Source organism: Labrus mixtus, chromosome 12 (genome assembly GCF_963584025.1).
Source record: "Labrus mixtus chromosome 12, fLabMix1.1, whole genome shotgun sequence".
Taxonomy (NCBI): domain Eukaryota; kingdom Metazoa; phylum Chordata; class Actinopteri; order Labriformes; family Labridae; genus Labrus; species Labrus mixtus.
Window position 1 is genome coordinate 16,396,102 of NC_083623.1, and position 27,221 is coordinate 16,423,322.

The 27,221-nt window shown below is 39.2% G+C and overlaps 1 protein-coding gene across 2 annotated transcripts in view; it reads right to left on the minus strand.

Moving 5' to 3' along the window:
- The window catches only part of itpkb (inositol-trisphosphate 3-kinase B), a 29,105-nt gene extending 3,438 nt beyond the window's left edge, over positions 1–25,667 (minus strand). Inside the window, exons 1-11 of one of the 2 annotated variants that reach the window (XM_061052323.1) lie at positions 25,280–25,667; positions 20,346–20,531; positions 19,279–19,429; positions 18,835–19,119; positions 16,915–17,919; positions 5,369–5,468; positions 4,847–4,884; positions 4,108–4,283; positions 2,882–3,086; positions 782–883; positions 176–247 (exon numbers count right to left, since the gene is read on the minus strand). In XM_061052323.1, coding sequence (XP_060908306.1) covers positions 176–247; positions 782–883; positions 2,882–3,086; positions 4,108–4,283; positions 4,847–4,884; positions 5,369–5,468; positions 16,915–17,919; positions 18,835–19,119; positions 19,279–19,429; positions 20,346–20,392 — 2,181 coding nt within the window. In that variant the 5' untranslated portion in view covers positions 20,393–20,531; positions 25,280–25,667. Of the gene's footprint in view, positions 1–175; positions 248–781; positions 884–2,881; positions 3,087–4,107; positions 4,284–4,846; positions 4,885–5,368; positions 5,469–16,914; positions 17,920–18,834; positions 19,120–19,278; positions 19,430–20,345; positions 20,532–25,033 lie in introns of both variants that reach the window. The other variant, XM_061052322.1, reaches the window with a different exon arrangement.
- Between the last annotated feature and the right edge of the window lie 1,554 nt (positions 25,668–27,221).

Sequence of the window (27,221 nt, forward strand, 5' to 3'; positions counted from 1 at the left end):
TCTTATTATGAAAAGATGGATTATATTGTTTTTTTTGTGTCTTTTTTTTATATACATTTGCATATAACCTGTGTAATCAGTTTTACGTCAATTATGAATGTATTCTTCTAGTAGCACAACACAAGAGAAGCAGAGCAGAAAAACACTGTATTTGTCACTAGACGTGTGTGATTACCTCGTGAGCTTTGAAGAACGGGGAGATCTCCAGAGTGTCTGTGATTTCCTTCAGCCGGGTTAAATAACAGTTCTGAAAGAAATAATACAACACAGGGTTTTTGAGAGAGCTGGTGATGGTAATGTTTAACACAAGTTGTTTATGCTGATACACACTACAGTAAAGCTTTTATAAGGGAGGGGAGTTGAATAAATATCGACACTAAATGCCTGTCTTGACTTATTAAATAGAAAAAAAAACACTTAACCCTTCAATAAGCATATGCTGTCATACACTAACAATGTGCAAGTTGTGTGTCTGTTTGTGTCTTTGTGTGAGATAAGAGGCCCAGGGAGTTCCCAAGGACTTCCCTTTTCTTCAGGCTCTTGAGGCTTAAGGTCACATTGTATTTGTGTGTATGTGTGTAATTTTGTGTGTGTTTCCCATGGGGTTATTAAAACAGTACAGGACATTATTTTTCCATTACTTGCCTGTTTTTTTTTTTTGTTCTACACAGGGGTCATGGCTGGTGACACACAGAGACACACAAATTGTACGCACGCGCACGCACGCACGCACGCACGCACGCACACACACACACACACATTTGAGTACAATCACACTCACCAGTATGTCCTTGTTTCCTTTGACAAAGTCCTGAAAGGCTGCAGTTACTTGGTCTCTCGTCTTAGTTTTCTTAAAATCTCTGTTCACGGTCCCGTCTTCTTTCTGCAGAGGAGAGGAGAGGAGAGGAGGAGAGAGGAGAGGAGGAGAGAGGAGAGGAGGAGAGAGGAGAGGAGAGGAGAGGAGAGGAGAGGAGAGGAGGAGAGAGGAGAGGAGAGGAGAGGAGAGGAGAGGAGACATTTAGACATAGTATAATTCAAGAGATCCTAAGGTCGAAGATGAATGTTCATGTTTAGTATATTTACTCCTTCTCAGGTTTTTTTTGTATGGATGGGAAGGAAGGGAGTGTAGCAAAGGGATGGGAGGGAGGAAGGAGAAGGAGCAGAGGGGTGGAAGGACACGAAAATGCAACAAAGAGGTCAGGAAAATGTAGGATATTTTTAGAGTTTCAGCTTCAAAGCGAGGAGTCTTTGTCTGTTTTACAGACCAGATACAGACATACAACCCTCTGGTTAATCAGTAGAGCAGATTTTTGTCACTGTTTTCAAAAATGTTGACATGGAAAAATCTTAACATCTAAACATTTTTTCCATTCGTAATTCATCTCTTAGTAAATGACTGTTTTGACTATATTAATTGTTTCAAGTGTCTCTGAGGAGGTTTTAACTGGTTGTCAAATTGACAGAAATGAATGGTGATGCTGCTTTACGACCTTAAAAAACAAGACTATCAGCATCAAGATTGATTCATTTTATATTAACATTTGTAAGGCCTGTAATCACTTCAATGGGGAAGGCTTCAAACAAGATGATTTACAGCACGCTGAAGAAACAGACTTTTATTACATTTCCCACAGCAAATTTACAATGAGCTTTATTTTGGATTATTAAAAGAAGCTGGATGACAGTTTTGATAGGAAATATTACCATCATATGCATAGGCATAAGACTTACCACTTTGTCCACAGGGGGCGCTAAAATCAACACAAACCGAAAGTTCCTCACAACTGGAAACTGGAAATCCAAAGAGCCGATGAACAAAATGCACCAAGTTTCAAGAAAACTATGATAACTACTTCATAATCAAAAGAGATATACAATCATGTCTCTGCTGATGACCTGGCTCTGCCTTAACAGCTGTCCTGTCACTTATCTGACCGACTGGTTTGACTTTTTTTAATTCAACAACGTCAATCGTCACAGTTCTCCTCGTGAGTCTTTCAAACCAAATATTGAGTTACCTCCTTGGAAAACGTTCTAAATTGATTGGATAGAATTTAGCATAGCAAAGCCAGTTCTGGTAAAAGCAGAGAGGAAGCATTAGCAGCTGTATTAGTGGAGGCAACGGACTGACTGCATGTACAATATTATCAGAAGTAAAATAGCATCAGAGAAAGTACCAGCAGTGGTCGCTAACCAGTGTGCTGGTTCACAGAGAAATAAATGAGCTTTTCTTCTGCTGCTGCTGCTGCTGCCAGGCAACAAGGTACTATTTGAAGCCAAAACTATTTCTTCCTTTTAGGTCCAGGTCTGAGTCCAGCTCTCTTGCTCTCTCTCTCTCTTTTTCTTTCTTCCATATATATGAACTTAAAACAATCTTCTCCACATTTACAAAATGACTGCACATGAACTTCATAACCTCCACATATCCCCATCCAACACACACACACACACACACACACACACACACACACCTCTCTGTTTCTGGGGATAACCCTCAGTCTCATGGCAACAGACCACCCGGAGGCCGTGAATGTCCTTATATAGCCACAACCCCTTAAAATGAAGACAGCAGAGACCGAGATTTGTGTGTGTGTGTGTGTGTGTGTGTGTGTGTGTGTGTGTGTGTGTGTGTGTGTGTGTGTGTGAGCATAATGTCAATGCCAGATGCTGAAGCATGCAGAGCTGCCACAGACAGGCCTCATGTAAGACAAAGGAACTCCTGCACAGCGTTTACTTCAGAGGAAGTTCCTGTCCAAAACAGGAAGTACAACCATGCCCCTGAAGGACACACACACACACACACCCTCACAAACAGACACACTAAATCCCTGGAAAAAAGGGAGGGAAGGAAGGCCGCACACATACACATTGTGAGTCTTACCTTGACTCCCTCTATCCTGAACCCCAGGGTGGCCGTTGAGCTGATGGTCTCTCGCCACTGCATGTATCTGGGTTTAGTCACCACTTTCTGCTCGTTCTCCTCAGGCGTCGGCGCCTCGGGGTCAACCTCGATCATTTTCTGATACATGTCGGGTCTCGGTGAAGGCTTCTTACGAGCCTTCGTCAGCTCTTCCTCAAGGTAGGTCCTGAAGTGTGAGAAGAAAACATGAGAAGCTGTAAAGAATATCAACATGTCACACATTCACATGATCCTTTAATTCAATCTGGAGCTTTTCGTCTTATTAATAACTGTTAAGGATAGCTCTCGATTATTTCAACTAAGGTCTCTAGTTTTATAGTTTTTGCCCAGTATCTTTATTGGCTCTGAAACAAGGGCGATCAAACAATCAATTCTCAAACTTCCTGGCTTATCTTTAACCAAAAGGACTCGTAGTTAGCACAGCTTTTGTGTTTATAAGACCTGTTATCAATTTTCCTGAGAGACACTTTGTGTTCATTTTGGCACCTCTTGTGGACAAAGCAGTACTTCTTAACTCTTCACTGATTTTGTCCTTACATGTGTAAGTATTGATTTATTTACATAAAATCACATGCTGCTGTATTTTAACAATCAAACTTGTCAGACTATTTACTGTGGAAAATGTAAATTAAGGCAGTTTTGGCATGGTGGAAATAATCCTGACTAATAATAGTCTGCTTCATTCCCCACGGCAGCATTTACAGACATTAAAGCCTAAATACTATAAAGGAATAGCCAACCTTGTTGCTGATGGTGTTGTTTGCTTTTGTAGGTCAAAGAGATGCATCCGTATTAATTCAAGTGTGTTTCATAGTTAAAAACTCCTCACAGGATCTTTAAAGATATTTAGCATTTTGGGCTTTAAGTGCAAACTCCTGGGTTTGTTTCCCTCTCATACAAAGTTGCTAGGTCTTGTCTTTTTACCAAATCTCAACGGTTATTTTCAGAACAAGTATATCATCATCAACAACAAACTGTAAAATCTTTCAAATGAATTAATCAAGCACATTTTGAGAACACCTGACCCTTGCATTTCTTTGCAGATTAAAGAAACAAAGACATGTTTGTACTTTGGTGTGAATGCCTTTTTGAAATCTATCATCATTGTTTGTCTGTTGTTAAAAGACTTCTAGCCCACGTCTTGCTATTATTTATGTAATGTCATGTGATTTTCTATTTCTTCATACCTCACTCCCATTTTGCAGTCCATCACACATGGGAAGTCAAACTCGGCAAGCAGATCCTCCATCTGGTTGTATTTCTGGCCATCTTTCTCTACGTCTCCATGGTAACCAGGGACAAACGGGCGCAGAACGTCCCTCATCAGGAGGGACAAACAGCGCTGTTCACAGTCACAGTGTTTCTGAAATACATCAACGCCAAGTTATAATCTATCTACAGTGTCTGCTACCCTGATGCATTTTTTTCACAGTTTAAACACGACCTGCAACATATCCTTCCAGATTTGACAGATAAATCAGAGTCTGTCTGTAACCTGGCTCATGAAATCATCCTGAGTTGCACACATCCCAGTTTAACCGGGGACTCTGTCTGAGATAACTTTACTCCCAACTACTTGGAACTGACCAGCGCCTGGTTTAAGGAGATAGTTACTTCTTCATGTCAGGCTCTGCTCAGCTCAGTACCATGACTGTCTAAGGATGAAAGCCAGGACTAAGTAAAAACACAAGTCATTTGATTATATATATATTAACGGAGCAACATGGGTTGCTATATATGTTCTCTTACATGTGACTCATTCAACACAGTGAAATCTTTGTTTACCATGTGGATGGTACTGGCCTCCCTTACCCAGCCTTTACATCCTGTCAGGAGGTTGACATGTAAAGGGGCTTGATGCACACACAAACACAAGTGTGTTTTAGAACAAAATATTAACATTTTGACACACAAAAAATATCTTACTTTTAAAATTCTCCCGTTAGCTCCCGCTTTGAAGCTCCCTGAAAAAAAAAGTAACTTTTAGTGTGGAGAAAGAGATCAAATACTTGTAGCTTTGGTTATGAAGAGAGGGTTGAAGTGAGAATAGGAGTTAGGAAACAAGTGATTTTTTTACAACTCTTTTTTTGTTTGTAGATAATCGCTACATAAGTGAAAAAATAAGAAGCAAAAACAGAGCTTCCGTCCTAATTTTATTTTCTATTTGGATTTGGACAAGCCTTTAAAACATCTTTTAAAAAGAGGATTCAACTACTGTTTTAAATTTCCAACACAATTTCCATTCAAACAAAGATGAAATGTTTATTCATTCGTTTTTTTTACGATTGAATGATCGTAGAATTACAAAGTAAACCTATAGCTAAGTGTTTGTAGGGTTTTATAATCTGACTGGTTTAAAGAAAACCTCTGCTGTGTGACTGAAGGAAAGAGAGGTATTAACAGTAGGCGTGTAGTCTTATTGACCATGTCTGTTATGTGTCTGTATACCTGCATGTCCAGCCAGTTGTATCCAGGGGTATTTCTTCTTGAAAGACATGACAAACGGAGACCAATGGACCATGTTCTTAATCTTCTTCCATGACTTGTGCTGTAAACACAGACCACATAAGTTATTAGCCCTCAGAATAATAATTTATCAGTGTGGGCAACCATATGCTCCATCAATAACAAAACATAAACATGACTGGAACACAATTGATCTTTGAGTTTAAACTTGATTCAGTAAATCTGACTCTCTGAGTGTTTTCTGTTTCTGTTAAAACTATTTTGACCCTTTTGGAGACATGAGGTATGAGCTTATCCTTTTACTGTGGATGGGTTTTTTTGAGGACCAGGGGCAAAACAAGTATTTGAACACATACATGAACACACGCGCACACAAAAACACACAGTGGGGCATCCCTGGGGGAGCTGTTTTCAATCTTTCTCTGCCAGCTTCTCCCATACTCTCCTTTTTCTTTCTTTAGCTTTTTAAGACACCCAAACTAAACTCAGGCAGATCTAGCCGGGGTTTCCCCTGGTTACACACACACACACACACACACACACACACACACACACACACACACACACACACACACACACACACACACACACACACACACACACACACACACACACACACACACACACACACACACACACACACACACTCACACACACACACACTTTGTTTCTCCAAGGGCTCTCCCTGTCACTGGCATGAATTGAACTGTGGGACTCCTGCCACACACAAACAAACACACACACGCACGCACGGACACACGGACACACACACGCACGCACGGACACACGGACACACACACACAAACTCTCATTCAACATTGGCAGCTTTTTTCTCGGTGACCTCAGGCTGACTCGAGTTAAGTTCTAAATTTCTCCAGCTTTCTGTCTCTGTGATCAAACGATTTTCCTCCTGCAGATGTATCAACATTTATCTGCTGAAGAAAGACAAGTCAAACTCTCTGTTTGTCTCTGACATAAAACTAACTGTTAGCTTAAAAGGATAAACACATGACAAGATAGACAAATGTTTAAAGAACGAGAAGTGGGACATTTTCAGAAGAGCATAAACAACAGACATAAGGACCTTTTGTCCGAGTTTTCCTGAAAAACTAAAATATCCCTTAAATCCTTAATATTCGCCTTAAAGTGATGCCTGCTAATTCTGTTTCATGTTGTAGCAGACACATGAAAGCTACAGAAATCCATCCTCTTGTTGAACAATTGACCAAAGCTATTGACAGTTTTTTTATGCCTGCAGCATTACATCAGATGGAAAAACTCCAGATGTCTTGTTATGTGGGTTTAAACAATGCTTCACTGTGCAACACTGTCACAGAAAATAAGGAAAAATAAGTTTGTATCCCCTTAAAGTCACATTATAAATTATTTTATATCTATTCTAATTGATTTAAATACAAAACAACTACTCATCCATCCAATTTACGACACAATAGATGAAAAACTTTGAAGGTGCAAAATGTGTTTTCTTCATCTTTATGGTGTGATGTCACACGGAGGATTCCCTCTGCTCTGGAAACACCTGGAAACCTAATATTATGACTACAAATAACCAGAGAGAAGAAGAAGAAGACGTGAAATGAGGAGGAGAGCAGAGGACGGATAAGATAAGAGAGGAGACGACCATAGAAGGAGATATATAACCCATGTCGCATAATCTGGACCTGAAGAAAATTCATCAGTTGATAGCATGACTATCTATGGTTAGATGCACACACATACACACTAACACACACCTTCAAACACACACACACACACACACACACACACACACACACACACACACACACACTCCTCTCTCTCCCAGGGTCACATGAGGGGGTTTTCTCTGCACCACTGAAGGAGAGAGAGAGAGAGAGAAAAAAAAAACGCGCCCCCTACACAAAGTTAAACACAAACATACACGTGTACAGGTCACATGGTGGAAACTGACAGCGAGGTGGGTCAGCCGAAATGGGCCACGGAGAGAGGAGAGGGATTGTTAGCTTGCCTTTTGACAATTAGGAAATGGAAAGTTTGATAGCAAAGTTTAGTATTTGTACAAGTGTTTGAATTGGTTTCTTGACTCTTTACCTTAGCTTCACTGCACAGGTAACCAGTAAGATTACAATCTTTTTTATTTTTTATTTACTGATTGCTTTTAAATCAATAACACTACGTTATATTGCTGACCTTTTAACTGTTTAAGAAGCCTATACGATCCTTAAGCAAACCTATTCTTTTACTTTATCCTCTTACTTTATGGCTTTTTATGGCTGACTCAAATGACCCGTAACATTAAAAAAAGTATTTATTATGTTCTATTATAATCAAGTTATTACAAAAAATGTATAAACATTAAAAAAATAAAGTTCTTTGAAAACATTAAAACCGTTTTTTTTCCTTAATTGTGATGATAGTGGTTTAGAGGGAAAAAGAAAACATTCCAGTAGAAGCTCATACTTTGAATCTTCAGGTGTTATTGAGCAGGTATAAGCTGCCAGCTGTCAGCTTTCTATGAAGAAACAAAAGCCTGTAAACAGCCAAACAAAGCAGACTCAGACAGTTGCAGAAATATAATTCAAACTAAACAGTAATGTCCTTTTTCAATTTTGCCCCCTTCATGTTTTTCTACAGTTATGCAGAGAAATTGAGTGTCATGCTAAAGCTTGGTAAGAATCCAGGGTCTACACTTTCTGTCAACTTAGACCGTCATCCCTCAACCACACTGCCCACTTACAGCTGCAGACACAGAAAGAGAAAGTCTGGACTGTCTCATAAGTGAGCATGTTTCACAATGAGCACATTGAGGAGTTAATGCAACCAGGGGAGTGTTTTCATTCCAAAAAAGTGGAAGTCGTAATAGTAGAGCTGTCAAAGTGCTTTAAACAAAGACTAAATCCAGGTTTAAAAAGCATTCAGTTTAGCGTGAAGTAGAAGTATACCTGACGGTGGCTGGTGCGGAGGTGGATGATGGTTACGATAACGATGGCTCCAACAGACAAAACAATGCTCCACACTGAGCACAGCCATGCAGACATCATGGTCGTCTGAGGTGACAAACTGACGGGACTAATTATCTGTCCGCTTCTCCTGCAGTCTCTGTGTCCGTCGGACTCGCTCTGGGCTTTAACAACCTGAGACACATCTCTCTTTCTATGCCCCACAACATTTACACACGTATGTGTGAGTGTGTCTGGGTGTGTAAACAATTGTGGGTCATTTGATTGGCAAAACAGAGGACAAACAATCTGGACATGCAAAATCTGCACTCAGGTCACAACATTTAAAAGACCCAGATGGATGGGAGAGTGTGCGTTTGAGGGAATTCACACAGAGTAGCCTGGAAACAGGCTTGGTAAAGAAAACAAACACACTAAATGTTTACATTCAGGCATGTTTTTGTTTTTATACGTTTTTGTAACCATATGTGTTTGTCCTTGGTAAGGCTGTCTGTTATTTGGGAGTGCCTAACAGAAACATGGGGACAGAAATTACAACATAAGTTAAGTTACATAAGTCAAAATCTTCTTCTTGTCTTTTCATGAATGCACATGCCTTTGTACATTTTTGTATTTTTAATTCTAGCATTTCTACACATTTCCTAATCGAAAACTGCATCTGTTGACCGAAATAAATGACTAGTACTATTACTACATGCTTCCACCATTCCGTAACCTTACTCCTCGGGGCCCAAAAGGGGGATCCAAGTACTTCCAAGTTTTTATGCTGAAGAAACGTCAAGCACTTGCATGAAATGTCTCATTTTCTGAATATCGTTTCACGGCTGTCAGACGACAACAGTCTGTGATAGTAAATATTTGCATGAATGTGTCCAAATGTGTGACATTATAATAAATAAAAGAAATGATGCAGACAAAGAAATTATTCATGGGACATCTTGTTCGAATACGCAGGGTGAAATGAATTGTTTGCACCCATGATTTTTAAGGAAACACAACAGGTTTGAGAAAATAATGTACATCAATATCTGAGTACGGATTCAAAGCAGGAAATGTGTGAAAGTCAACTCTTCAGAATTTTGATCCTGTCTGTACAACGGGATCAAAAAGGCCAATGAGAAAACTGCATGTTAAATATCCAACAAGACAGGGGAACACTTAAAAAATTACAGTCATTATTATTTCATATAGCTATCATTATATATATTTAGTATAATAACTGTTGAGTTTTTTACATGTGACTTTATGGTTGTTTCATATAATACCAATGGCTACATCAATGATATCACTATTATTTTTATTTTATGATAATGTGCTTTGATTCAATGAATTAAGGGATAATAAGGTTTTTCATATGTAATCTTAGAGTAGATTCTCAAGGCATTTTAATCTTTTCCAGATGTCATTTTTTGCTGATCATTATTTTTATTTAAAAGATAAAAAATGTGCTGTTATAGTCATTCAATCGAAGCTAACAGAATCCTTAAGACGATGTTTTCTTTGTGAATTTAACAGGTTTTCCATATCAGTGCAGTCAATCATCATTCATCAGACAGCTACAGCAATAAACGGAAGTTGTTGTTCAGACTTTTCAGCTAAATTGATTTTTTATTAAGGTTATTGTTTTGTGTGGCTTTGAGACTTTAACTGGTTTTTAATGAGGTCTTCTTTAATTAATGGAGAGTGTAAATTAGGGAGAGGGAGTGGGGGGAAACACGCAGGAAAAGACTGTTATTATTCAGACACCTTAGTTCATTATAAAGATAGATACATTTAGATTTGAATTGTGATAATGAGACGTTTGTCTTGAATGAGGAAACATAGGCATGATCCTGAAACTGGGATTGTACTCAAGAAGCAGCTTGCATCAGTCGACTCAGACACTCTCCGTATGTCTCGCGTTCATATTTTTCTGTCTCTTTGCCGGCCTCTCTTTCTGTCCTATCTCTCTACCCAGACCAGCCGGATGACCAAGCACAAAACAGTGAAGTTTCCATTGAGAGAGAGAGAGAGAGAGAGAGAGAGAGGAAATTGTAAGAGAAGGAACTTCTTGCAGACAGGAAGTGGGGAGGGGGGGTTGCCGCTTGCCTCAGCGACAGTATTTTCCACATCCGCCGCTGACTACAAACAAAAAAGAAAAAAAAAGAAAAAGAGGCTTTGCCCTCTGTAAACAACAGAAAGAGCACGGAGGAACAAAGAAGCATAGATGCAAAGAGCTTCTTAAATAAAATGATCTGCATTTTTCAATGCAAATATCTAAAGTAGTATTGGATGTTTGGATATTTGCTTTATTTCTTCAATCAAAGAAACAAGGGTTAAGCTGAACAACCATCACTCATTTGCATGCAGGGAGGAATGCAAAGAGGCAGGGAGTAGTGAAATTAAAAAAAAAAAAATTGGGTAGAAGGGTAACTCTGGGTTAAAAAATGAGTGATGTGAAAAAGCAGCGAGGGAAACACTGATGCACGTTGATGTTTTCGATGGAGAAGCACTGAGGGAAACAACAAGCCTGATATCACTCACCACAAGGTCCCCTCAGATACACATACAGCAACTGTCTGAGTCTGCAAAGTTTAGACTGTGAGGCACAAAGACACACACACCCACACACACACACACACACACACCCTCACAAAATTAAACTGCATGGACTGTTATTCAGGCTAAACAACGTGCAGCAGATGCTTGGACGGTGCCTGATAAATCTCTTAGTAACCAAGGTTGGCTGGACGGTTATATAAAGGCAAGAAAAAGGGACCTCTCAAGGGGGGAAAAAGTGGTTAGATGTTTGTGATGTGGCTGCTCAGTTAACTTTATACTAAAGTCAGATAAGGAACCAAACAGAGGTCACAATGGAACATTAAAGAGCAGATCTCACTTTAGATCTTCCCTCAGAAGCCTCGAGTTAAATGGAACAAAAAGCTAATTTTTTTTCTCTCAGTTCATAGCAGAATACCTTAGAAAAGCATGATCACTTTCATTTTCAACTACATAAAGCGTGCACAGAAATGATCTTATACGTTTTGTTGATTTGTACATAGAATTAGAAGTGCAACCTGTGGATCTCCTCAAGAAACACACATAAACAACTATTTTATCAGCATTCAGCAGGGTTTCCCCATGCAGCGGGAGTGTGTTTCTGACAGCTCTGAAAACAGTGTGAAACCACACTTGACTTCTGCTCTGGACTCAACACTAGACGCTCTCTTAGCCAAAATGTCAGCTTCATCAGGGTGACCTGACTCCTCCGCAGCCAGGGCAAGTTCTTCAACATGTGAGCACAATCCCACCGGGCAAACTTCTCGCAGAATCACCAATTTAAGAACTGACCGGTGTTTCCCCTCTCACGGTGAAGCAAGGCCCTTTTTCACACTTAAACATACACACACTTAAACTTACAGACTCTCTCTCTCTCTCTCACTCACACACACACACACACACACACACACACACACAAACAGATGTGAGAGGGAAACTCGGTTTGACGTCACAGGGTTGCTAGGCGACCGGCCGCCGTGGTAGTGAAGATTTTCCACTGCAGTACAAACACAGTGTGTGTCTCTCAGAAAGTGTGTGTGTGTATGTGCTGAGTTATAGTTCAGGACATGAACATTAGTTTTTGCCCCATCAGAAACAGCACAGAAAAATAGTCTTTTTTTTGTCATTAGATATTAGGTTTAATTTACCTTTTTTTTATTATTAATAAACAAAGTGGAGTTGCAGAGTAATGTTCGGCTCAGTGTATGTGTCCATGCCAAAGATAACAAAAAAGGGTTGCGACTCAGTGCAACAAAAGTTACCGTATGTGTGATAAAGAAAAACTTCCTGTGTGGATACAGTATTGTCTTCTTCTGCAAAGTTCAACCAAGTGTTAGTGTGTGCAGAGGGTGTGTCAGCATTTGTAAGTGTAACAGTTAAACATGATTGGCCAAGTCTTTGATCCAAAAATAGCTTTGTTTATTAAGGATGCAACATAAATGAATTGGAAAAAACTTCCCAGAAAAGCTTCCCAAAAGCATTCCAGTCTATACTTACACCACAGACAGCGTGAGTAACAACACACACACAATCTGCATCCCTTTAAAGACCTGCCTTACTTCCATTCTTTTGTAGCTTCAGCATAATTAGCTTTAACTTCTGTCATTTATTTCTCTGTAAAGTTGGAAGAACACACCTTTAAACACAGACACTGCTAAGGGTTGATAGCACGTTTGTATTAAAAAAATCAAATCAAACTTGTAAGATGTGGCGCTTCAAATTCACTTGCAAGATAAGTTTGTTTGTTTATTATGATCCCCATTAGCTTCTGTGTTAAACAGTAACTACTCTTCCTGGGGTCTCCATATCTTCACTGACAAGATTTCATTAAATGACATAAAACACATCCATGACATTCATACTGACAGTACAGCAAAACACAAGACATAACCAATGTAACACACAATACACAACACAAACTCGAAAACTGTCTGATAAATACAGAAGCTCAATATTTATATATTCTCCACTTCAATTGTTAAAAAAAGAAAAAAGAAAAGTATCTAGCAACTAGATCACCAGAAAGAAAAAGAAATAACTCATAAATTATCCTATACAATGTCTTGTGTAAATAAATAAAATCTTGATTACTTTCCGTAATCAGAAAACTTGGTAATGAATTCCATGCCACCATCGCTCGATAATGCACTGTCCTTTGCATTAAAATAGTTTGACAACAAAAAACGACCGTCTAATGACTGTCAAGTCGAGTAGTTATGTCTATCCGAAAAAAGTGACAGTTTACTGTAAAGTATTTCTGGAGTTTTGGTTGTAATAATATTTCTTATAAAACTCACTAATGAAAATTGCAAACTTCTTTTCACACTTAACCAGGCCAAACGATTATTCATTAAACTTACTCTTGTACTAGACGAGCAGTTTAGGACAATGCGAGTTCTGTTTTGTGCGACTTGCAGTCTAAAAAAAGTTGTGTTTCGAATGCTTTAAAGTCAATAACACCTAAAAGGAGGGTGTCTTCCCTCACATGACATATCTCTTAACGTTCTTCTTCTTTCCTTTCTCACATTAAACAGACATTTTATGGAAAGAAAAAACAAACAAAGATGCCTATCTATTGCAGGTGCCCCTTCACTGCCAATTAACAAGAATGGGGAAACACTGGCAGCACACGTGTGCCTCCTAACCTTGGAGAGTTGCCCAACAGTCAAAAGATTAGCCAAATGGTGTCTATAAAAGGCCCTGTGCAGACACTGAGTGTGTACACTCTTCAGGTATGAGTTGATATAATCATAAAACTAATGACCATAACAAAGCAGACAAGTTCAAATGTGCTTACACCAAAAGAAATGAAAACGTCATGCTTACTTAGGTGAATAATGCAAAGGAGAAATTATAATTTAAAACTACTGTGATGAGTGGATTAAAATGACAGGAGTCATTCATAGTGATTCAGAGCTTTTTGATAACAAAATGTAACTTTATATAATTCTGATACATGTTTTCTAGAAAAAGTACTGCTAATATATCTTTATTTTTCTGAATGATAATTCTTGTAACTGGTTCTACAACAATTTGAGTAATTGAACTCAAGCCATAGTTGCAGATGATGTTAAGTCGTCCCTCATGGTTGTCAGAAAGGAGTACCCCAGGGATCTATTTTAGGGCCTCTTCAAATCACTTTGTAAATAAATGGCCCTTAAACAGACAAGCCCATTTCTAATAATAGTATGCTTTTTGCAGTCTGCTGAATCACAAAATCCGTGGCAGGTGTAGAAACTATGCAGAGTTTGAATTTTTCAGTATCTGGCTGAATCACAATCTGTCTGTAAGGTCGTACATTTCAAATTAATTTAAACTTGGAAGAACTAGTGGTTCACCATGATAAAGTGAACTACTTGCAATTGTTCATAGGAGTGCAAAAACATGTAGAGGTTGCTTTTAGTGTTTCTAAGTTTACATTTTATTATGTTTTTACTTGTATTGGTGCAGGACTGCCCTTGAAAAGAGATCTCAGTATCAGTCTGTCCTCCCTGCTAAAATACATTAAATAAAAACTTGTAAAAAATTGAAATACTTACATCATTCGTTGTAAATATGTATAGTAAATATTGTAAAATGTTTGATTGATTGATACTCGTATTTTTTGTCTATTTTGGCAGGATTTCATTTTAAGCTCACAGTATTCCTCTGTCTTTCTTCCTCTCTCAGTATCACTCCTCTTCACTCTCTCCCTCACTTCTTTCCTACATACCTCCCACACAAGAAAGCATGCGTTATGTGTATCTGCATGTCTGCCTCTTCTTGCACGCATACAGCAAATATCCTTAGAATACCATCTGATCAGGATCTGTGACAGGCTACAGACATGAACATGAAGAACCCCGATGTTTGACATATCTGTGATATGATGGGGGAAATCCAGACTTTTAATAGGAACAATAAAACCCTCTCCTTCAGTCAGCTGCTGGAGCTTCTGTCTCTTTCTTTGCCAGGATAAAGGAAAAAACAAATACCGGGAATATGCAAAGAGCAATACAAACACTATTCAAATCCATCAGCCAAATCCATTTAAACAAATAGCTTGTAATGCACATCAACTAGGAGGGCCAGGGCATTCAAAAGGGTGATTAAATTAAATATGCAAGAAAAATGTATCCATCACACACAATTAGGAGTCTCATAAATCTTAACCACAATAATATAATAAAATATATATTTTTTTTATATCCGCCATTATACAGATGATGCAATTATTTCAGGGTGGTGTGTATTCCAAAGCTTGCATCATGGTCAGTTGGCCTACTCGTTAACGGGGAAGAGATTGCAGATTTTTCAAGGTCATACAAAATGACTATTGAACAGAAAAGACAGAGAATATGAGTGCATAAATGTGAAGTTTTAAAGAAGGGGCACTTCTTGGACAGGGGCATTGTTCACCAAACAATCTAAGAAAATCAGTTATACAATCCTTTGTTAAATCGTGTTTCAAAGCAGAACTGAGATGAACTTGTGAACTTATACCGGCTACAAAGAAGAACACATCCACACTCCACACTCCAACCTACACACACACACACACCCAAACAGGTCTCTGCCTCCACTTTGAACAAAAGTCCAAACACAGCCAAAGTCTTAACGTGTGTGACTGCAAATTCTCTGTCCTTGCCTTGTTCTTTTACCTGTACTCACCTTCTCAAACACACACACACACACACACACACACACACACACACACACACACACACACACACACACACACACACACACACACACACACACACACACACACACACACACACACACACACACACACACACACACACACACACACACACACACACACACACACACACACACACACACACGTAGGGGCCCAGAAGTAGGGAAGGAGCTCCGTCAATTTGTCAATTTGACACAGAAGCACTCAGCAACTTGCAAAGGCACAGTCAAACAAACACTTTGAGGCACAATCGTTAACAGAGACCCAAGAGTCTTCCAAGAGTGGCTGCAATTTCTTGACAAAGTAACAGAACTTTACCTTGTTTTTCTTCAAACATGCATACTTAATAAAAACAATGTCTTCCTGTCTGTTGACAGGAACACAGCTGACATCAATTTAGCAGCTGAACATTTTGGTTTCAGGCAAACCATCAGAAATCTATGACCTTCAAATGGACTGTGTACAAAAAGTGACCGTCAAGCTTACATTGGCTCAGTGCATCAATTGGTCACATAAATGTTTAGTAATGTACATGGTCTCTTTACTAAAAAATGAATGACTACCGCAATGCTGGTTGCCCTGTGCCTTTACTTTGAGCTAAAGGTAACAACAGCAATTCTAAGATGTTGATGTTTGAGTTTATTTAGGGATGTTTACACTGGGGTTGAGCAATTATTTAGCAATTTAATTATTATTGCCATATGAGCATTACTAATGAACACACGAGGAAAGTCTGAATTTACCCCAATGATTAAGAAGTTTGTCTTCTTTTCTTAAGATTTATTTTTGGGCTTTAATGACATTATTTGGATAGGACAGTGGATAGCGACTTAAATCAGGTAGAGAGAGGGGAGCTACAGGTCAATTTGAAGCCAGGCTCCCCACTTTGCGAACCATAACCTCGGTACATTGAGCGCGACCTGATCGCTAGGCCATCAGCGCCCCATAAGAAAAGTTATTTTATAAAACTTTGAAAACACAGGTATTTTGTAAAACATTTGGAATAGCAGATAAACAAATACTGGGAGTTATTGTTAATACACACTCTTTACATTTTGTTCATTTATCGCATTTCATATCGTTATTGCAGGACTGAAAAGTGGTAAGACACATCACATATTTTTCTCAGATCTTGTGAAAATTGCCAATTAAGCTTTGAGTTTCCAAGCCTTTAATTTAACTTGTCTGATTTTCCCTGACTGAATGATATATGGCCTTCCTGGTGACCTAAGTTTCTCAAGGTCATTGACATTTTCAAACTAAAAAAGATCTTCCAAATGTGAGGCAGGTTATAGCTGCATGAAAACACATGAGCAGAAGTATATTCTTACTTGACTTTATTTACTTACCGCTTTCTGTTTGGAGGTCAGGAGAGCAGGGTTGAGAAGCTGCTCTCCTTTCTCTGTATCACTGGAAATATCCTCCTCCGACTCTTCCCAGGACGAGGAGAACCCCGCCGAGGAGGCAGAGGAGGACGACAACTTCCTGAGGGAACGGGTGGAAAAGTTCGACCCAGGGACTGGGCTTGAACCTGGGCTGGGGGTGCAGCTTAGTCCCTGGTCTGAGCCTTCAGAAGTTTGAGGTGGGCTTTCCAAACCGTGGTCAGTTATAATGACAGCAGGGATGGAGGGCGGGATGGAGGGAGGAACAGAAAGAGAGTGGTTGGAGGTGTGATCTTTGTTGTCCATCAAACATGAGGAGATCTCATTGCTTGGAGTAAGAGAAAAGGAAGGCGTTTCAGGATTAATATCCAACCTGTTTGCCTCTTTCTGGTGCGTCATTTCATGACACAAGTGGTCCTCTGTCTCATTTTTTAATTCTCTCTCTGTCCTCTCTTTTTTGTCTCCCAGTATTTGATTGTTTTCTATCTCTCCTCCCTGTTTTTCATCATCCTTTTCTCCCAGTCTTTCTCCGTCATTTTTCTCACTATTTGTTTTCCAATCCAGGTTTAATGTCTCAATGGAAGCCTGAACGTCACACAGCCCATCTAAAAGGGGATTTTGGATTTTTGTTTCAGAAATGCAGCCATTTTGACCGATGAGTGTCTTGTTCCCTGTGTTTTCTTCTGTTGCACCACTGTCCTTCTTTTCACCTTCCTGTCTCCCTATCTCCCTACTTTCTCCCTCCATGGTTTCCTTCTCAGTTTCTCTTCCATTTTGGACCACACTGGGGACTTTACTCTCTGGATGGTGGGTCATTGAGGATTCAGGGGCCGGGTTTCCTTGGCTGGGATGGACTGGTGATTGGCTCGTCGATCTTCGTGGAGACCGAGGGCTGCGCTGAAGCTCACTGTTGAGCACCTGGGCACGAATTCCCGATATGTGGGCCTCAAATATTCCCACTTTCCCCCTGACCTGTAATAGAAAATGAAAGTAAGAGTCTAAATGTAGTCTAGATTTGGTTTCCTTGGTTAAACTGAAGAGAAGTTAATTTCTATCCTTTTTTTCACATTTGGTTTTGGCTGCTTATCATCTCACAGGTGCACTGCAAGCATTGGCAAAAGAATATCTCTTTAAAATGTTCTGCCTTTATTAAGAACATGGAAAAAATGAAATTGCTTCTAATGCTTGGCACTTAACAGACTTTCAGGAAAGATGATTTTGGCAAGATTCATATTTAGTTGTTGTCTATTTTCAGTTCCTGAAAACACACGTGAGTGACCTTTAAATCCAAGACAAAAAAAAAGGTAAGAGCCAAACAAACCAAAAAATAGTGCTACTGTAACATCCCAATTAAATCAATGGAAAATGTTAATATTTAAATTCGCTTTAATGTTAATTCATCATTTAATTTAAATTCTAGACAATCAGCTTTGATTCATTATTACAGAATGTTTTGTTTATCTACTGTCTTATTTAAATTATTAGCATACTTATGATGGATAATGATATTAAAAAAGGTAATTGAAAATGACATTGAGTGAACATACAATAGTATGAACCTTGAAAAAAATTAAACTATTGGGGGAAAAGAGCCATTCATCAAAAAAAGAAAGACTAGAAGTCAGTTTTTCCAGCTTACTTAAAAAAGGTTACTTAAATAAGAAACAGCTGAGTACAAGGAAAGCTCGGTGACAGTACTGACATTGTTCTGACAAGCCCAACAAATCAAAACAAAGTAGTAAATCCTTCAGAGTGTGAAAGCATTGCTCTAGTTTGCTTAAGGAATGCATTCCTAGACGAACCCAGACAGACCAGACAATGAAGACACAAAGGAAGACAGCGATACAGATTAAAAAGATAAAAGAAGAAAATAAAATGTCAAATCACCTCGACGTTCTGCAGCTCCCTGTGTATCTGCAGCAGTTGTGCCTGGCGTCTCTTCTCCTCTCGCCTCTCTCCTCCTCCAGTCTCCTGTCCCCTGTCCTCCTGCCCTTCTCCGTCCCCTCTCTCCTCACAGCCGGGTGAGCTCAGTCGTCGGACCCGCTGGCCCACATTGACACCGAGAAGGTCCGGACTCCGCGGGGAGGGGGAGCGAGCGCGAGGGGAGGAGCTGGGAGAGAGTGGGGAGGAAGGGGGGAAGACGAAAGCTCCACCAAGGGATGTAGGGCTTGTCTAGGAAAGGAAAACCAGGACGGGATTAGCATCACTCCGAAAGATGACACATGTATGAATTGTAATTAAAATAGCAGCTGAGAGACAGGGGTCTAAACTTAACAAGGTCTTTTTTTTTTTTTACTTTTTAGGAAGCTACAGGACGACAGCTTTGACTACCTTGGGGCTGGTGGGGCTGTAGAGACCTCCACCCAGTAGCTGAGAGTAGGTACTCCGGTCCGGAACTGGCAGCACAGGTCGACCAACCGGACTGGTTCTTGCCGCTGAGTTTCTGCTCGAGGAGCCTGGCTGGGTGTGGAATTGATTATTGCTGAGAAAAGAAAGTGAAACTATATGAGAGTCTTTTATTTGTCAAGTTTTGTGGACTCTTGAAAAAATCCTAACTAAAAGTACTTTACTGTATCAGGTTAAACATTGCCTTGCGAAGCCTATCAAAGGCCTGAGATTTTCTCTTATTTCACAGTCTTCATTCTTAAAATCAAAAAGACTAATTTGGCCTATTTACAGTTTAATTTACAACAAAGAGTACTCCTACAACCACATCTCTGTTTGATGCAAAAATAAACAAGAAGGCAACTGCTTACATCTGATCCTTAATAGGAGTTTCACAGCGAAACATTTCTCATATCTTTCCTTTTAATTATTTGGATCACCATCTGTTCTCCCCTACTTTAAAATGATGGATTTTTTTGTGCTCATACAATACATACAACACATGTAAAATCAATTCAAACTTGCAGCTGTAACATAAACATATGGAAAAGTTCAAGCGGGGTAAATATGTATGCAAGGCACTTTATAAAATACAAAGTAACTTAAAATAAAATAGTAATAGTCAAAATAAAACATGTCTGAACAACATGTCCCCACATGAGTTAAAGACTGAAAAGTGAGTACATTGCAAATCTGTAAATTGTTAACAAACAAAAAACATTCAATACATAAGGCATTCACAGTGTGAAGAGCCAAAAGCTTGCAGTGCAGCCAAGAAGGAAAAGAGAAAATAGTTACAATAGAGAGAAATATTTTGACTGACTGAATATTTATCTGTTATAATTAAAATAAAGTTATCTCACGAGTCCAGTGTAACAGCTTTTTACCTGCAGTGATTCATACTGACCAAACATGTTTGAAGTATGCACTTCCTCCACAAACTCTTCAGAAACACAGACGTCTTAAAAACAAAAGGAGACGAAGTATAAAACAAACTGGAAAATAAACCAGACCTGTTCATGACTCTGAGGCTGTTCAGGTTCAGGGCAGACGCTGCCATCCCCGCGGCCTGGCCAGGGGCTGTGAGTGCTGGGTACACATCTGACAATCTCCCTTGGAGCAGCAGGGAGGTCTGGAGAACAGCTCAGTGTTTCTTCTGCATTCAGGCAGCAACTGCAGCTCATAGACCGCAGGAATATCTGCAAAAAGACATAGATTTGTTTCATTCTACTGGATCTAACATGTCTAACCAGAGAAGTCAAAGTAACGCCTTTTTCTAAAAGCACAGACACTGGGAGTCCAACTTTCCATTCCTGGAAAACCATCCCATCCTGCGTCAGAGAGATTATATCATTAATTCAAAATAAATGATACCATTGTTTGTGCTGGGATTAAAGTTAAATAAGACACAAATAACCGAGGAAGAGAGAGAGAGACAAAGAGATAGCGATTAAGAATGGCAGGAAATGAGCTGGGGACATGTTGCAAACACTGGAAAATGTTTTCAATACAGGCTGAGATTTATGCATTGCTTATTTGAATGAAACAGCTGTTGTATTGGCTTTGTCTTTTCCGTAACAATCATTTTCTCTCCTCTCAAGCAACGTTACATAGTTCTACACCAGAACATCTTTAAAAAAGGTCTTAAGAGTTTTACATGTTAGAACTGTGACAACCCCCCCCCCCCCCCCCCCCCCCCACCCCAATGATCCTCTAGTCCAGCACTGCTTGTTTAAAAAATTTGCTCCAGTCTAAAAATACAGTTCACGTGAAGGTAACATTCTTTCAGGGAGAAAATGAAGGGAGGCACGAGGAAAGGGCAGAGAGATGGAGATACAGAGAAACATGCAGAGAGGGGAAATTAGAAAAGGGCAGGAGGTGGAGGGAAAGTTACTTTGGGAAGTAGAGAAAGGCACAGCGAATAATTGCAGTGAAGGACAGGAAACGATCTGGTAAATTGACTTGAGCTTGCCTTGTATATGGCTTTTCTAGTCTTCTGATTAAACATAAAGTGCCGTTTACACTGCTAGTCACATTCACTGATTCACATCGCATTCACACCCTAACGGCATAAAGTGTCCTTGAGTTTTATCTATTCCCATGTATACACATTCACATGCCGCTGTACCCAAGGACACTTTGACATGTGACCAAAGGTGCTGGGGATCGAACCCCCGTCCTTCCGGTTGAGAGACGACCGACTACCACTAAGCCACAGCGGCCCCTAAAGTATTTACTGAGTAACCCAGTAGATAGTGAGTGGGGACAAAAAGAAAAAGAAAAGGCAACAAGTAATTACTCTCCTGGATGTTAACGGGTTTCAAGATAACTTTCTGCCAGAGGAAACAATGTATCTCTGTCTTTGTTCAAATATTTTCTGTTTAGGCTGAAGTCTTGAAACAGGCTTCTTGTTCCATGTGTGACTGAAACAGAATTAAAAACATCTGACCTACCTCTGAGGATCATTTGATTTAAAACAAACGTCCACATATCTGATTTAATTATGTCAACACAGACACACAACTGCCAGTGCTCTGATGATCCCAGCATCAGTCTTTTTTTTAAACCTTTTTTGGAACTCTTTTTTCACTTGTCCTGTGACACAAGGATTCTCTCACAAATTTAGCCTAGTAGTCAAGTTCATGTTAGGCCCTACTACCGTATGTAGTTCTGATGACTTAAAAAACTCATATCATTTTTAAGAGGGTAAACACATTTTGATATAGAATGCATTTTACTGAAGTGTTATTCAGATAATCAATACTTTTTTGTTTTTATAAGTAATGGTGAGAATTTGGGTGCAAAATAAATCAGTCAGTCGCCGGTTATCAGGGTGCACAAGGTTCTTGTGGCCACCATGGGCCCCACAAAGCCCCACCCCCATGGGTGGCCCTGCTTCTACATACTTGTAAGAAGAAATTGAGCAGAAAAAAACAAAGTGCATTTAATCTAATACTTTTCCCTATTTGACACACATGGTTGATTATACACAGCTTACGGAACAGGTGTGCTTTGTGAGATTTAGCCTTTATAATCAGTAAACTATTTTAGCAATCTGGCCGTTAAATTGTGACAAATGCTAGAAATGTGTGTCGCCAGCAGCAAGACCTCTGAGAGACACATAGATGTTTTCAAAGCATCCTGCAAGACAATCACCAAAACTAACTGAAGCTCATCTGAACATCTTTTTCAGTGAAATTCAGGGGTCAGGCACATCATGTGCCGAGCTGCAAAAAGCAGCCTTAGGATGTGGTTTGAATACAGATAAGTTAAGACTTCAGGTCAGGAACACGGGGTAAACATGGGGTTTCCTTGTTGGGCAGTGACGCAGTTAGAGAGAGGCAGGAAACTTTCTGAATAGCTTATTCACTCGAGTAGCTCACCAAGCAGCAGATACTGTGTAATCACTTCTCTATGTTTATTGGATGCTAAAATCCATTAAGACTCTGTGAAAACAACAACACAATTCAGGCCTAGGACGGGCATGGAGAGAGAGAGAGAGAGAGAGAGAGAGAGAGAGAGAGACACAGAAGAGCGACAAAAGAAGAGAGGTGTTTACAAGCTATTTTGGTTTAGTTGTCTATTCTGAAGCTTTCATGCAGAAGCAGTAGATGTACTGTTTGAAACGGCTCAGTTGTTTAATAAGGCAGCACCAGGCTGCAAGAACAATTTTCACTCTGCATGTTGCACATGGTTGGAAACCCAAAAGCTGTTTTTTGTTCACTGCAGTGAAAGAAAGCTCTGGGGTCTTGGAATTCTCTGCATGATAAAAGGTTGAATACAGGCACATGGGTAATTAAAGATATATGAACTAAGAATGAAAAAGTACCAAAAGTGTTTAAAAAGTCTTTGCTCATAAACTCTAAGCTCTGGTCTATCTATCACTACGGCAGAGGACATCTATATTTTCCAAAAAGATAACATGCATCTGCCAAAAATACGCTCAAATATCCATGACAACAGTGTATACAGACATTTCAAGATACCATATTTATTCTAAACATCCATGAAGCACGATAGCAATGAGACCTTGAGCACGATTTTGTACTGTGCTGATAATATGCTGTGATCATGATGGAAAAAAAACACAGCCTTTAGCACACCAAAGCGATCACAATACAGATTGATAAGAATGTCAAGGACTATCTGTAGTGAGGATTCTAGTTTAAATAACCCTCCGTGTAAACTAGCTTGGTATGTTTTGTCTGTGTTTGAGCGCGGCCCCGTGTCAGAGTGAGTGGGACTGTGTGAGTGTTGAGCGTTTGAACTGTCCATCTGCCTACACAAGTGGGCAACACACCTACAGACAGAGCTCTGAAGGATACTCAGACTGTAGCAGAAAGTTAGAGACAAATTAACAACAACAGATGGCAGACCAGAACTATAATGATATAATACCACCATGTGATGCAAGTGCATCTATTTTATCATACATTTTAAATTATTTTTGTCTTTTGACCAAATGGTCTGCATTTATTAACCATAAAATGTAATTTTCATATTAGTTTTTTCTTATTGAGCTGATAATTGGTAGATTTTTTACTCACTAGAGCAGACACACGCACACATAGGCCTGCCTATTTGTTATTTTAATCTATTAATATTTCCATAAAACACATTATAATATTACAATTTATATTAATGTCAAAATATACAATTATTTAATAATCCCCGTGCTAGCAAGTTGGATACTCAAAGCAGGGAACAACACGTGAAGCCTAAAAGTTCCGGAAAGGGGAAAAGTTCTGAAGAGGTGGGTTAAAAGGGACCCAAACAAAATATAAAATAATCTTTGGATTTTTTTTTTAAAGGGGAAAAAAGTTACATTCAATCCTCGCTGAATAGCTGTTTTATCTTTTGTGTGAGTAGAAACAGAATTTGGGGGGGGTTTTGGACTGACTGTGGTGTTTGATGACGTATGAAAGAAAGTTATGGTGATTTTTCAATTGTTATTTGAAATTGTACATTACAAAAAAAGGAAGATCAATCATTCAAGAAAAGTAATTAGAAGCAGCCCTATTAATCACCTCTTATCTTGTGAACTTCATAATGAACATTGCCTGCTGCGTGCTGGTTAAATCTTTGTGTGAGAGTATATCATATATCTCCTGCAGCTCTCCATTCAAGACAGTGATGCTGAAAACATGCTGGAGGGAGTTTCTCTGCAGAGCACACACCAAAGTTTCTGTCATTTAGAAGTCAATATTTGAGTTGAAGTTCTTCACCATAATAACTTTTGTTACTTACAGTTGCTGAAGGCTAAACATAAATGCATTATGTAAATATTTTTTGATTTTTTTGATATTCTGATTTGGCTGTGGTATTTTCTCAGTAAATATAGTTCTGCAAGTGATTTACAGTACAGTAGGCCCACTATAGGCTAAATCATTAGAAAGCAGCTATTTACAAATAACTGCATCTGTCATCATAAAACATAGTTTATATTATGGATAAAAACCACAAGACAAAAATCTTTAGGATGCAGTTTAAAATATGGATAACGTGGTTTAAAACGTGGCTCCTCACACAGTTTGGTTATCCCTCTTACAAAAAAGGATGACTAGGCCTACAACCCTAACAATTTTGACTGTAACCTCCTGATCTGCTCAAGAGGTGGTGATATTAAGATGTAATAAACTCCATCAAACAAACAATAATGTGTTCATGTGGAACACTAAACCAGGCCCTTGTGTTTTCTTACCTCTGAGCTGTCCCGTCTTCTCCGGGCTCCTCTGAGACACTTTTATTACTCTGAGTGATATTACAGTCAGCAGTAATGACCAGAGGAGGAATCTTCTATCCGAGTCTCTCAGAATGAAACACAAAACATGCACAGTAACAGCTCCTCGTGCACCGACACGTCTACTTTTCTACTACTCTTCTCGTTTCTTCCACACACAAAAAAAAAATGTTCGACGCTGCCACAGGGTCCTTGTTGCTTCTTCACCTCTTTTCATCAACAAATCCTCCTCCTCCTCCTCCTCCTCCTCCTCCTCCTCCACAGAAGAAAAAAGATTAGAAACGTCTTTCACTCTCTTCAACGAGCGTTTTCTGTCGGGTTGTTTCAGGGGAAACTTCAAAGCCTTTCGTACCGAGCCGAGCACTGAACGCCTGTCACAATTTGCTGTCGGGATAAATAGTTTGGGAGGTTTTCTGTTGTCATGCGTGCTGTGTGTGCTTGTAGTAAAGCGCTGTTTGTCAGACTGTTTGAAGCCGGAAGCGCCCAGACAAGTCTCTCTCTCTCTCTCTCTCTCTCTCTCTCTCTCTCTCTCTCTCTCTCTCTCTCTCTCTCTCTCTCTCTCTCTCTCTCGCTCTCTCTCTCTCTCTCTGTCGCAGTTCATTGGAGGGATCCGAAACAGTCAAAAACTGTGCACGCGCTTGTTTTTTTGTGCTGCCAGCGTTTACATGCACGTGCGATGTAGTGGGGGAAGCCCTCAGATAAAAGTGAAATTTGCGTGCACAAGCGCGTGAGTAAGCACAATTTACAAGGAACAACACTTCATGAAATTAAAATATATCCCCATGTTTTACATGAATACAGGCCCTTCAAACTTGTAGAGGGACTCATTATCTGGTAATACGCAACTACTTCATTGTCTTCATCTTTAAAAAAAAAAAAAAAAAAAAAGGCTATATATGGCGTAAGAAAAGCCTATAGTACATGTATCTCATAAAGTAAAATGTAGCCTAAAAACAGTGAAAGTACAGGCCTAATAATCAGTATAGGTGCCAGAGAAAAAGTCCAAAAACTATTTTCATATTGGCAACAAATAGGTTGAATAATAAAAAAATGCTAAATTCTTCTAATAAGTAAAACATCTTATCTCACTCAGCTTAAGAAAGTAGACAAGTAGCATTAAAATGTGATAATAGTAGGCCTACCAGGTTTTAAGTTTTTAATATCTTTTTTTTCTTAGAATTTGTATAACAATAGACTATATTTAATGGATTATTTGGAAACATGTCTGAACACAAAACTTTTTCTCATGGTTCATATAGTTCAATCATGATGTAATGTGTTATTTATTTATTTTACATGTAAGATGAAATGCAGCAGCATCATAGCCTATAACTTTATAGTAAGGTTACGTGATACGGAATATGATTTAAGTAAATTCATCAGCTGCCAGAATTTAAGAGGAAAAACTTAAGACAGTATAACGCATTCAATTAAAGCTACACCACTAAAGTGATTGGACAATGAGAAAATGTAAATTGAAAGCCTCAGCCACTCAGGCATTTTCAATCCCCCTGTCAAATTAGACCTATCGTCAGGTTGATAGAACCATGCAGGAAGTCACGAAAACGTTATAAACCAATTGGGATAAAAACAGTGTATTTTTCCGAAAGAAGAAAAGTGATTCAAAATTGAGTTAGCTATCAATCAAGCTCAATGTACTGTAAATGTCTACAGAAGGTACAATCAGACACCATATGTGGAAAAACCTGTGTGGGTGTTTGACTGGTATAGGTGCTCCTGAGTGACATTTGTCATTAAGAGGCCCTGTCTCATTGTGGTGGCCTATGTCTGAATCCTGTACTAATACATTTTACATTCTAATGATGACATTGTACCTTTTACTACTTTCAAAAATCTATTAAGGAAAAACAAAAACATGTAACAAGTTGCTAATTTACAACATGACAATCTACATCAGCTTTGGGGCTTTAAAGTGAACAGAGTTAGAAAGAAAGCAATGCCATTTTCAAACCTGATACATGCTGAAGGATAACAGTGAGGTAACTTGAGAAATATCTTACTAACATTTGCAAACATTTAGCGCTTTCCTCAGCAAATTGGTCCCTGTTAAAACCGAAGCTGATCCAGTTTTGTGGCTCTAATCAGGGTCATACCGGGGCAAAAGAAGAACTCTCTTACGGACAATATT